A 12,843-nucleotide genomic window follows, 5' to 3' on the forward strand; every position below is an offset into this window, starting at 1 on the left:
CCCTGTGACAACGAGTTCGTTGTGCCTGGACCCCGCGAGACTTTATGATCAAAGTTCGATGACAAAATCAACAACACAACAGCAGAACTCTTATGTATTCTTCCGAGGAACTCGTGTACGTATCACGCACGCTGTGCAGAAAAATTCAATTGATCAGCTACAAAAAGCGTGGGATGTGCTCGACCCTCTCCACTATCACCTTTTCACTTGTGTCGACTATCGTGAAGTGGATTATTTTTGTGCAGTTAGGTCAGCGCGATCTGCAAAGGTTCTGTCCCATGACGTTCGTTGACAGCGCTAAGAGAACTTCTGGGTCCTCCTGAGCTGAGGAACATCGAGGACGAGACAAAGCAATTTCTTACTCTCAACAAGATTTCCTATCATCTCTCCACCGCCATTTTCAAATCTTTTCCCATTTCCGTTTACACATCTATAGTAAGAGGAAACACAGCAAACTCTAATCTATATAATTCCTCGTGGTTGAGTCAATTCCTATCATACTTCAGCCCTAAATATCTGCGGTTTTCTTTTTTTACAAGCGTCTTTCAACGACCAGCATGTTTCGAACTCAATTGCTTCGACAAGCGGCTCGCGCTGCCAGAGCCTCCTCGACGCCAATTACCCCTCGCACAGTAACTCCCGCCATCACCGCTCAACGATCATTTCAAACCTCATCGCAGCTGCGAAAAGAGGAGACGCCAAGTACTGAACATGAGGGTTCTTTTGCCCGCACAGATTCAACAGTGCAAGTTGAATACCCAGAGGAGAGAGATTTACCCTCTAGTAAGCCTGTGCAAGGTAGAGGTGGACTACATTTTAAGCGTACGCTTGCTTCATTCTCTCTCGAGGGAAGAGTCGGTGTAGTTACGGGAGGTGCAAGAGGATTGGGACTGGTGATGAGTCAAGCTATGGTTATTAGTGGTGCTGATGTTGCAATTGTCGATTTAAACAGTAAGTGGTGCTTATGGGTGGTCAATTACATCAAGCTAATTTTGCCCAGAGGAAGAGGCAGAGAAACAAGCAGAAGAGCTGATGAAGGAATTCCGAAGAGAAAACCCTGGAGCAGAATCGTATGCATCTTGACATTCGAAATTCAATTGCATCTGCTAATCAATTCGTAGTTCGCCCAAGGTTACCGCACATTACGCCGATGTCTCATCCCCAGAATCCGTCGATGCCGCCATTGCGGAAATCCTTAAACAACACGGCAAGATTGACAATCTTGTAACATCCGCAGGTTTCACAGAGAATTTCGAAGCTATCAACTACCCAATTGATCGTGTCCGAAAGCTTTGGGGTGTTAATGTGGACGGTACATATTTGTTTGCAACCGCGGTAGCAAGACATTTGATGGAGAGAAAGGCACCAGGAAGCATGGTCTTCATTGGTAGCATGTCAGGCGCAATTGTCAATGTTCCACAACCACAAGCTCCATACAACGCTGCTAAAGCCGCAGTTAGACATTTGGCTTCCAGTTTGGCGGTTGAGTGGGCTCATGCTGGTATTCGCGTAAACTGCATCTCCCCTGGTTATATGCTTACTGCGCTGTAAGTCCTTCCTCCACCCCTAATCTATCGGCAGCGACTAATAAATCAACAGAACCAAAAAAATCCTCGACGACAACCCAGATTTGAAGAAACAATGGACATCACTCATTCCTCAAGGAAAAATGGGTCAACCAGAAGATCTTATGGGAGCGGTTACGTATCTATCCTCAGATGCTTCCAGCTATGTGACAGGTGCAGATCTCCGTGTTGATGGTGGTTACACTGTTACGTAGATACCCTTCTGTCGATTGTTTTTTCGGTGGATGTTACGATACGTTGTTAGCTGGCTGGCCGGTGGTGCAGAGGTAGGTGAATTGAGGTTCCTGTCAACGAACTGGGACATGACTGGTTCAGTGTGTTAATGGAGTTACATCTTTTTCTCTTCAAATTCTTTGGGAGATCATCAAGAAGTGATGTTGAGGGCAGCCTACATAAAGAATATCAAAAAACTTAATCTTCTCCCAGGGTATCTGATGTGTAGCTTCTCTCGACTGCTCTTTAACTAATGTGTGATATGGTGGGGAAACGAAGTTAACGGGTCCATAATCGAGGCTCTACAATCGATGAACAGATATTTTATGACCGAATCTCTATAAGTACTAGATAGATTAATGGAATCTATCCTCGAGGTTATGTGCTCGGCGTCTCGCTGGACGGATATTTTAGGAAGAGACATTATCGAAATTACACACTCGCTATATGTCCTGTTTTAGAGGACCGATTTAACGGGTCTATAATCGATACCCTACAATTGATAGACAGCCATTTTATGACCGAAATTATACAATTCCTATACGGAAATTCTTGGGCAAAGGATCCGAGGAATCTATAATCCAAAGGATAACAAAACTCTGACCAGCCCCGGGAGACTTCAAGGCTATTACGTAATCCAAAGGACTATAGGACATCCGTGGACTATTATTACCGTCAAACAACCTATGTGGGAACAATACTATACAGCTAGAGAAACATCACTTAAATGAAAACTCAAAAACGAAACAGAGACTAATGATAAAAAGCTTGGTGATAAAGAAACCTAATGTACCTAGAGAAGAAAGGCCGCAGAACACTTAGTCCTAAAGGAATTGGACGGTTAAGTATAGATGTAATTAGGGATGAAGATGGCGAAAAATGTTTAACTCGGTCGATAGGAAAATGTCTGGGAAATTGAGATGTGGCGATAGATGTTATTGATGGAAAGGGAATGTGCGGGGATAGTTGGATTATGTTGGAGATGATTAGAGGAGTATTTAATGTTTAAGATCGGTAAACGAAAGGATGTAAGGGATTCAAGGGATCTGTAATCGAAATCACCAACCCACTCACTCGACGGATTTCAGGAATTTACAATCAATACATCCACGAACTTTGACCGGCGGAGAAGTTCAAACATATTCTTCAGACCAAGCCATACTAAATCCATCAAAAAAAAAAGAGATTTAACCAAACGAGTTTCGCACGCCTAATTCCCAGCCCTGAAACTCCCAAATAACTATATATACCCGGGTATACAGACAACACCTTCCCCCAAACATCACGAACCCGTCAAGCAGGCAACCTCTCCACCTCGGCACCCCCAACATACCACCCCTCCCACCTCCCATACTCCGCGCGCTTATCCGTCGACAACGTCCCCTTCCTCCCCGTGATCTCGTTGAGAAGCATGTACCACCACCCCTCGCGGTCCGCCGAGTACGCGATCATGATGTGAGGAACAATCGAGCTCCCCATACCCGCCAGCTCGTCGAATGCAGCGCAATCGATGTAAGCGCCGCTGAAGGAGGAGAAACGCTGCGTTTCCATGTGCGCGTGCCAGCGGTCGACGGTGGTGTTGAAGCGGAGGGAGAGGTCGGCTGAGAGGTCGATTAGGACATTGGCATGTCGTTGCATAAGCCTCGAATCGCGTATATCATTCGCGTCGATTTTCATCTCGGGATGAACCTCAAGTGCATTGTCCAAACGAGGGATCAGCTTTCCGTACCCGAAATGAATTTATATATATAAGGAAGTCCTACAAAGATACACAGTACTAAAATCACCCTTCCCCATCTCCTCAAGCACGAGCGGCAAAATCCCAATCCCCATCTCAACTAACCCATCAAACTCCTCGCCCTCAGCCCAATCACTAGACCTACCCCAATCAATACCCCCTTAAACCCCGAGGAGCTACGTACTTGGAACTCACACTCCCCTGCCAACTATCTTTCCATTTCGTATATTTCGCCGCAAACTCGTCAGCCATGGACGGGAAGGAAGTCTTACTAGTCGCTGCTAGGTCGTTGATGCATTTCATCGCTAGGGGATTTGGGGGCGGGATGTCTGCGTGGGCGGAGGTCATGAGGGTGGGTTTGATAAAGGAGCCTGAGGGCGGGGCTTTGGCTAGACGGGGGGGTTGTTGGTCTGGGGGTGAGTCTGGGAGAAGTTGATGGGTAAAGTCGGGGTCCATGGTGATGGAATCTGTGTCTGTGGTTCTGGTGGTTGAGGGCGGTGGTGTGGATGGAGTGAGTGATGAATTGTTGGACTGTTGGATCGCTGGAATATACATGTCATCATTAGAGAGGTGTAGTTATCTTTAAGGGATAGTGTACATTTTTTTGTTATAGGAAATTAATAGTAAAAATTATATTAAGGATATATAGAATAAACCTTAAATAAACCTTTAGCGTAGTTAGGATTTAGGGGCTATATAAAGTTGGGCTAGGATATGACCTGCATTTAAGCACTAACCTATCTCGAATATTAAACATTCTAAGGGAATGTAGTCGATGTTTTGCGAAAGAGGATAGACGAACCTTAAAAACCAAATATACATTCATACAACCAAAAATCCACACCCCAATCGCTAAACCCTAAAATCCCAAACCAGAAAAGCAAAAGCCCAAAAAAGCAAAATATACGTTCACATGATCTCGTACCCGCATTTTCGTAAAGATGTGATGTCTCGGCTGTTCGGTCTCCTCCCGAAGTCAGAATGCCCCTTGCATCTTGGCTGGGGGGTGCGTATTCAGAGAGTGGGATGGCGACGTGGGGGGAGGAAAACGTTCTGGAAGGTTGGGTGGGGATTGGATGGATGTGATAGGGATGATGTGATAGAATGGGTGGTTTTGCTTGTTTGCGATGGGTTTGATGGTGTTGAAATAAAGAATTTTCCTTGCGAAGATTCTGCTTTATTTTGAGGTTGTTGGTTTGTTTGAGGAGTATGGGTGGCGTGGCGTGGTGGATTATGGTTGGATTGTAGAAGTCGTAGTAATTGGATATGTTTGTACAACTTAGGAGTCGGTACCTGTTTTAAAACCATCAAATCGAGATCCAAACACCCATTCAGATTCTCCAACATGAACTCCTATTTCATCTCCATTGCGTAACTCCGTTCTTGTCAGATTCGGCGTTGGCTCAATGGATGGTGATGAAGCTTCCGGTTATTCTCCCAACGATCCCGAATCATGTCACACGACTTGATGCGCTACGACGACAAACCCCAGGAACATCACAAGAAAGACGCTCAAACGAAACCAACTTCACAGGTCAGCAGCCAGCAGCCAGCAGATCAACCACCCCCTCCTAGGCAACCCAACGGAACCTCGTCCCCGGATGGTCGCTGTAACGTTGAGCCATGGGAAGTACATAAATTGGTCTTACGCATCCATCCCAAGGGATGGAATAATGATGGCCAATTCGTCTGTCGCCGCATACTTGGTCGTCTCCTCAAGTCGGAGAGCGGTGGGGAGCCGACTGCTCGCCGCGTTCCTTGGGGTTACCCAGCACCAGCTGCAGAATTCTTTGAGCTTGTGATCGATTTGCGTCCTCGTCTCAGGGTTCGGTCGCAGGTGCATCGCAGCGGACAGCGTTGGTACAGCGGTTGAGCCGAAGGAGAGCTTGGAGGGAGCGAGTCAAGTAAGCGGTGAGTGAGGGGACCGCATTCTCTTCATATCATATTACCTTATTACTTTCAGATATGCGCAGATGTGAGCATCGCGGTGACGGTGGATGCACATGCTGCCATGCACGCCACTTAGTATTGCAGCAGTGATTGCAGGACTGAGGGTTTGTTGTCAAGCCACAATAGGTGAGGTCTTGACGAGCAGGTGGGCAAAACCGGTAGCGATGAAGCGATAATATATGTGCTGAGAGTGTTCAGCAGGTACGAGTATCTTTGTCTCCAACATCTGATGCCAAAGCAAAACAATACCACTTACAGTTATGCTTCCAACCCTCGGATACAATTGCCAGTGCAAGAGATCAGCGCCCCGTCCAGAAGCTCGAGAAGGAATCTCGGTCCTAGGCAAAGGTACACAGGTCTCGCAGAGGCACGATATCCGTCGGCTGCGGCAGAACATGTGGTCGAAGGCGGCTGAGGGAGTACCAAGCTAGCGGTCATGATATACGAAAGACAAGGTTGGCCGGCGGTAGGACAAAGGTACCGGTACCACGTATAAAGTTAGGTGTAGATGTCTTTATGTTGACATGTGTATGGACGACGACGAGTTCATGAACTATGATGGACCATTTGCGAGGGGTGGAGTAGAAGCAGGTGAGGCGAAAAGCAAGAGTCGCGCCGGTCCTGGTGGCTGACAGGCTCACAGCTCCCTCGCCCCTGTCAATCCCGTGGAGTTGCCCGGTCTGGCCCAAAGAGCCGTCTCCCAAACAGCACAGCTTACAGCTAAAAACCCCCCTCATCTCGTGCTTCTCCGCCCGTTCATTCGCTCGCGGCCTCGCATCTGCCCCTCCACAAAAGAATGCAAGAATCTAAGAACTTTCGAACCTTCAATCCGACGTGCGAAGTACCATCGCTGCTCCCCTGCTCCTTTCCTGACCCCCCTTCGACTGTCCTTCTTGGGCCATTCTTTTGCCCGTAGCTTAGGCCCTTCTACCAAAGAACCCAGCCCAGCTACCCATCGCCCCGAGAAGGCTCAAAAACAGCTCTTTCCGTCTCCACAGCTCCTCCCACTGCCACAATCCGCTCGCCGCCGGCCTGTGCGAATTTGCGTTCGTTCCATCCGTGGTCACGTTCACGTTTACGTTCATCACTCCTTGAGAACTTCTCTTCTCATCTTCATATCTCTCATGCTCACTACTCGCTCACCTCACCTCCCCTCTCCCCTCAATCCGGTCGCTGACCATGCACTTGTCCACTTCATTGCCACGCAAACCAGACCCCTCATTTCGTCGTTTCCTCTAGCCGTCCGAGAAGAATCCGCTCCTCCTCTGCTCTAATCCTATCAATCGCTCCCCAGGAAAGCGCCTCAACCCGCTGACCTGGTACCACGGCTCATCAGCTGCCGCCTCACAAAAGTAAGCAAAACCCATCCATGTACCTTGGACATGATAGTCCAAGTCACATCACCAGAGCTTCCCAAGTCAGCTGCTTTTTGCCTCTCTGTGTTTACTTTTGCTTGACTTCGCCCTTTCGGAACCTACCTATCATCCTCGGTCACATACATCAACACTGCTCAGCTCCTTACTAATTCGTCCTTAGGATCCGTCCTGCCTTGTAAATGCCTCTTTCCATCTGGAGAACCACGAGCTGTTAGATACTTCCTCCAACCGACACAGGCCATGCCCATCAGAAGGACCGCACTTTTTCCCACAGTACTCGACCTGTGTCTAGTTACATGAACAAATTTCATTCGATTTATGCTCTTGTCGCGAATACGCTTTGGGTATCTTGAAGCGGCAGATTTAGACGGCGGTTCCATACTTTCCACCGCTCTTCCCAGGACGCACATTTATCCACACCGCTACCAACGAGAAGGATCTAGAAATCTGTTTGACAAACCCGGTTTCCTTGACCAGCGTGTCTGATGCAAACCTGCATTGCTTCTCGGTCTGTTCCGCGCCCAGGGAACGTTTGTCTATTGGTTGCGACTGGTAGTCATCCGTCATTCCTACAAAGAACACGAAGGGTGAATCACCGAATGTGAATTATTGGATCTTTAAGAGTCCACGCAGCATCTTTCTTAGTAGGCTCGCCTGCTAGAAAGAGCTGCCCTCTACCCAAATCACTTTGGCAACGATACGAGAATGGCGATGATACTGCCCAAGGGCATTGTAGTTAATACGCCCGAGATTGAACACAACATCGAACGCATAGCATCCGAACCGTTGGATCCTGCAGATATCGCCAAATTCTGGAAAGGTATAGTTTGCAATTACCTTTCTGGTCAAGGTTGAGTAAAGATCTAATTCGATCTGTTGACAGTTTATACAACTACGCAAAGGAGGCTTCGTGATCCGACCGCGGAACGGTTGGAAAATTACTGGTGGCGCATTTGGGGAAGTCGAAAACGGCAGTTGGATGGTGCTACCGTGGCAGGCATGTTTGCCCATATTTCCGATGGCCTAAGCTTTGTACCACTACGAGGCCCTGCGAATCGTGATGAGGGATCACCACCGCTGGTATGATGCCCGTTTGTTTGTAAAAGTCTGGCGGCCAGTACTGATTTTGGTGTAGGAGAGAAAAGATCGATTTACGCCCAGTGCTGCGAGCGCTGCCACGCTGCCAACGGCAGATCCAAGTCGAAATGGAACTGGAAATAATCTCTCCTCCAAAAGTCCCGTGGTTATGCCACCTCCTATCTTAAAAAAATCTCGAGGCCCTTCTACAACTGGTCCGCGTCCCACAGCTCGCTTCATTTCGCCACATGAATCCGAGAATGAAGCCGAGAGAAATTCATCCGCCGGCTCAAACGCTGTAGTACAAGCCCCTTCGCCCGGTAGTAAAAATGCGAAATTTGAAAAGAAGTCGCCCGTGGTTGGTAAGAAGAAGGCGGGATTTGTAGCTGCGGGGGCTACAAAAAAGAAGCGACCTGTATATGTACGGCGGCAGAATTCGCAATCTTCTGCGGATAGTGTAAAAACTCATGATAGCCCGAAAATTCCAAGTTCGCAAGGTTCGGCGCAGTCTTCATTAGGAAGGTCGCCTTTGGGCAGATCACCACCTTTAATGGCAGCGCCAGGACCTTCTCGTGGAAATCAGCAAGCAACTTCGAAATTTCAAGAGCAGTTTTCTCCTGACCCACCTGTTACTTCTGCTCCAAGACAGCAAAGCGAATCGAGAAAAGATGCGAAAGGTTCAAAGACTTCAACTTCAAAATCTCAGACTACCAAGTCTCGTGAGCGTAAACCGGAGGTGAAGTCACCGAGACCATTGGAAAAACAAAGTTCTGGAAACGTGCCTCGGGATCAGCGGGCATCTCAGTCTACACAGTCTGTGATATCACCAACAACCGCGGAAGAGGATGAAGTCTTGAGTCTGGAAGGTTCAACGCGGCAAAATACCGAGCTGAATAGAAGGCCGACGGATGACCGTAGCAGAAATCAATTCCTTCAAAGATCAAGTTCGGGTATGGGATCTAATGCCTTGGGTATCATGCATCACGACAGGAAGAGTAGTGCCAGTTTAGCATCTACTTTGACTCCAGCGACTGGACAGCTTCAGCTTGGTGATGCGGCCGTAGACTTTGAAGAAGAACCATCACCAAAACGACCTGCCGCCAAGGACAAAGGAAAAGGGAGAGCCGAGGGGGAGCCTGAAAGAGACGACTTATTCACAAAACGACCGGTACAGCCAGTTCCAATAGCCGCACCCTCGGAACCTGTAGGATCACTTGCCAGGAGCAAGAGTCAACTTACACTATTACTGGAGAAAGACCAGAAGGATCGAGCGAAGAACGAGGTTAATAAACCGAATGGAAAACGACGATGATATCATACGATCATACGGTCGTCCCAGGATCGAGTGGATTAAAGGAAGAGGAAGCACAAAAGTTCATGGCGGGACTCTAATCACATTTTTACGAGGGCCGCAAAATTTACCAAGTCTATTCGTGATGCATTTGAATGGCGTATCGGAGCGGAGGGTTAGGGGGGTAATGTGCATATGGGAGGTTTTGTTGTTGCCATATTTTTCGTATGTGGTTTGGCATTTGCGGCATTTGCATTGGTGTTTGGGTTTGGGGGTTTTGAGGAGGGGGGATCAAGATGAAATAAGATAGGGAGCTGGATTTGTTGAGTTTGCTTGTATATGTTGCTTTAGCGATGGGTTGAAGGAGGGTTGAAGAGGTTTACATATGGGACTGAAAGGGATTTAAGAACGGAAGGGGGAAGAGGAGGGGGGAATGGAGAGGGAGACTTGTAGATTATTGCATGGGATTGGAGAGGGGATTGTACATATACTAATTGAAGCGGAATGAAGATGGGGTTGAGCTTCTGATGTGTATCTGTGATGTGATGTGAGAAGAGAAATCATGTTTGTGATGTACCACTGCCTTTCTGTGGTGAACATATAAAATAGTATCCAGGACCATTTGCAGCTATAATTCACATTCTGTAAAGACAATTTCAAACCACATTAATAAACCTATCTTGTTGATTTCCTTACTGAATATCACATCAGTGGGTCCATTACCTTACCATTCATCTTAATGTTAACTTGGGTTCCACTGAACGGGTGTCTAGTATGTAGTTTATATTGGGAAGAGTAAGAGTAAAACAATAGAAAAAGGGGATTTGTGATGGGATGAGAAGGTAAGTCGTTTTTTAAGTAATGACTGTAAAGCTTGATATGTTTAATTTAATTTAATAACTCTGAAATAGGAAGGGAAAAGGACTGTGTCTGTGAAATCTGGGTCGGTGTTTTTCTGGGTTTGGTGAACGGATTTGTATGTGTTAGATTAGTAGGGTGAGAGTGAGATTGTGAGAAAGGATGGTTTTTGTGGGATGAGAAGTCTACTATAATTTAACAGCTCTGAAATGGGGAGGAAAAAACGATTTACCTATGAAATAACATTTACTGTCGAGGATGAATAGTACATACCATGAGACACGGCATCAGATGATAGACAATTATGTGAGACGTTGATATCATTATGTCTATTGATAACAAAAATGCGTACGCGGGTCGACCTTCTATACTCGAGAAGGGGTATCAACAATAGACATATAAAAGGGTAGGTATTTTTCATACAATAATATGCATATATGTATGCATGTCATGCTCTTCTCGCCAAGTCCACAACAGCATGTTCTCTCCTCTCATACTCTACGCCATATTCTTCCTGATTGGCTGCGTCTGAATTCTTCGCACTTGAACGCCATCTCCTTCATATCAGCACTCTTCTCAATCTCACATCCTCTTCCCACACCTTAATAGTTACGTAGGTTTCGGACTCCCCGCCACAGACCCCCCCGTTTTCTTCATCAGCCCCGCGAAAAAGGAAGCGAGGGCTTCGTTTTGAGATTTCCCGTCACCGCCGCCGCCTAGGCTGGGGGAAGATGGTTCGGGTGTTGCGTAGTTTTGGCGGTCCTAAGGGGGGTGTGTTAGTGAGATATTAAGGGTGGTGTAAAAAGGGGGTTTACTTTTAATCGCTGTAACATGTCATCGGCGTCAACTTGTATACCGCCCATGTTAAACTGCACCGGACCGATATGTTCATTTACTCTCCCCTCATCGGCAGTCATATCATCGCTGCCTTCGACGCCAGATTGGGAGATACTTCGACCGGGAGCGAGACGACTGCTATCCATACCCGAGGGTTCGCTACCTTGGCGGATATTTTCTAGGACTTCGAGTTGGGTTGCTAGGAAGGCTTGGGATTCGAGAGATGAGACTTCGAGTTTTGAGCCATGAGCTTCCGAGGAGGTGGCTTGAAGAGCATCGAGACGGGGATCGCGGATTTGTTCTTCATAAGATTCGACTGCTGCGCTTGGGGGTTTTGGAGATGTGGTTTCGACTTCTGTGTTTGTGGTTGTGATGAGTGATGAGGATTCTTCTATGTCGACGGACCAGGCTTTGTTGATTGCTTCGACGTCGAAGCCATCTCGTAACACCCTGATCTTGCCCCAGGAATCCCAGTTTGGAGGTACCAGAACCTTGTCGCGGTCAATAACGTTGTGTTTTAATGGCTGTTTCTTGAGAAGCGAGTGTATTCCGAGAGATGAATGTATGAGACTTTGTAAAGGGCTTGTGACGGATGGTATTGTGTATATAAGTGATGCGCCGTCTGTTATTGATTAGCCATGAGTTGGTAATATTGAATACCAGACATACGTTTAAGTAGAATTGTCCGTAGAAATTGTAGGATAAAATCGAATTCCTCTTCCCTCCATGATCGTTCTTTTTCCAGATTCTCTATTCGATCCGACTGAACGTGGATTAGGACCCTGGCTTGTACCTTTTTGCTTCGAACAACTCACATTCTGACAGACCACGCATAATGGCAATCCAAGACCTTCTTCCCATTCTCCAGGACCCAATGGCAAACTGACATCGCCATCCGTACCACTAGCCGTAGGGGTCCCGTCAAGATTGTTCCCCCCACGCCCTCTATCCCGCCAACTAAGCATCACTTCCTCCATTTTCTCTTTCGATTCCACGCTCAATGAAACAAGTAACGTTCGAAGAAGTCGTATCCAGTCTCGTAATTGACGCAACCAAAACCATGGTTCTGACCAGTCCAGTAATATTACAATAAGTGTATTGGGAATAGTTTCCGGTGTGAGGAGAGGTTGGAGGAGAGGCGTGAATGATGGCGACGGGTCGGCGAGGAGGTATAGAGAAAGTCGTGCCAGGATATCTATTCCCATTTAGCAATTCGAACTGCCATTAAGAATTCCGCAATCGTACCCTCATGATCAGCATCTAAAACATCATGGTACGTATACCCCAGCGCAAAGTTATTAGCAACAGGCGGCTGTTTACTACTCTGCCTTTCTGAGCTCTTCCTCGTATCATCCGCCGATAATGTTTCCAAAAACTCCTTTTGCGTTTCTGTAGTCCCTCCTGCCCCGCCGTCAGCCAATGCCTTTCAAATGGTAGTCCGAGACAAACCTAGAACCAGTATGTTCTTCTCAGGTAACCTTTTACCACTGGCTACACTATCTAGCAAGGTAAACCACATATCCTTCTTCGCATCTGCGCTCTTGGGTCTGTCATGATCGCTGGATTGGGTATATGTGGAGGTTCTGTTGTTGGAGGATGCCATGATGGCTTGCGAATCGCGTCTCAGGGGCGCGACTTGTTGCGGAATAGAGCTCTTTGGGCAGAGGAAACTCGGTTTATGAAGCCGCCATGTTAATTCAGAGAGACTGGAACTCGAGCTACAGCTTTGACCTGTACTTTTTGGCTTTGCGGAGGTTTGATGGCGTGGATGTTACTCTGGACAAAGTTGTCAACCTCGTCGGAGTTTATGCCGTTCGCGATATTGGAGTACTAAAAAAGCGGCGGAAGGAAATAATACCCGCTTCACTTAATGCTCCACTTGTTGCAGCATCATGTCTGGGGAAAACTAGTTTTTAC

General features: G+C 47.2%; 5 protein-coding genes across 5 annotated transcripts; 3 read left to right on the forward strand and 2 right to left on the reverse strand.

Moving 5' to 3' along the window:
- Positions 1 to 557: 557 nt before the first annotated feature.
- On the forward strand, positions 558 to 1,780 carry GLAREA_09094 (NAD(P)-binding Rossmann-fold containing protein; the record flags this gene model as incomplete). The annotated part of the gene is made up of 4 exons (XM_008078055.1): positions 558 to 951; positions 1,001 to 1,070; positions 1,122 to 1,547; positions 1,600 to 1,780. The coding sequence occupies 4 exons, from the start codon at positions 558 to 560 to the stop codon at positions 1,778 to 1,780; spliced, it is 1,071 nt and encodes a 356-aa protein (XP_008076246.1).
- A 1,312-nt stretch (positions 1,781 to 3,092) lies between these two features.
- On the reverse strand, positions 3,093 to 3,993 carry GLAREA_09095 (uncharacterized protein; the record flags this gene model as incomplete). Its single annotated transcript, XM_008078056.1, has 2 exons — positions 3,093 to 3,400; positions 3,810 to 3,993. The coding sequence occupies 2 exons, from the start codon at positions 3,991 to 3,993 to the stop codon at positions 3,093 to 3,095; spliced, it is 492 nt and encodes a 163-aa protein (XP_008076247.1).
- A 997-nt stretch (positions 3,994 to 4,990) lies between these two features.
- GLAREA_09096 (uncharacterized protein) lies at positions 4,991 to 5,410 on the forward strand (the record flags this gene model as incomplete). The annotated part of the gene is made up of 1 exon (XM_008078057.1): positions 4,991 to 5,410. The coding sequence occupies one exon, from the start codon at positions 4,991 to 4,993 to the stop codon at positions 5,408 to 5,410; it is 420 nt and encodes a 139-aa protein (XP_008076248.1).
- A 2,158-nt stretch (positions 5,411 to 7,568) lies between these two features.
- On the forward strand, positions 7,569 to 9,252 carry GLAREA_09097 (uncharacterized protein; the record flags this gene model as incomplete). The annotated part of the gene is made up of 3 exons (XM_008078058.1): positions 7,569 to 7,683; positions 7,747 to 7,943; positions 7,999 to 9,252. 3 exons carry the CDS (start codon positions 7,569 to 7,571, stop codon positions 9,250 to 9,252), a joined length of 1,566 nt encoding a protein of 521 aa, XP_008076249.1.
- Positions 9,253 to 10,537: 1,285 nt separating this feature from the next.
- GLAREA_09098 (uncharacterized protein) lies at positions 10,538 to 12,529 on the reverse strand (the record flags this gene model as incomplete). The annotated part of the gene is made up of 7 exons (XM_008078059.1): positions 10,538 to 10,646; positions 10,703 to 10,851; positions 10,905 to 11,548; positions 11,596 to 11,689; positions 11,742 to 12,121; positions 12,172 to 12,327; positions 12,376 to 12,529. 7 exons carry the CDS (start codon positions 12,527 to 12,529, stop codon positions 10,538 to 10,540), a joined length of 1,686 nt encoding a protein of 561 aa, XP_008076250.1.
- Between the last annotated feature and the right edge of the window lie 314 nt (positions 12,530 to 12,843).

Source organism: Glarea lozoyensis (assembly GCF_000409485.1).
Source record: "Glarea lozoyensis ATCC 20868 chromosome Unknown GLAREA1, whole genome shotgun sequence".
NCBI lineage: Eukaryota > Fungi > Ascomycota > Leotiomycetes > Helotiales > Helotiaceae > Glarea > Glarea lozoyensis.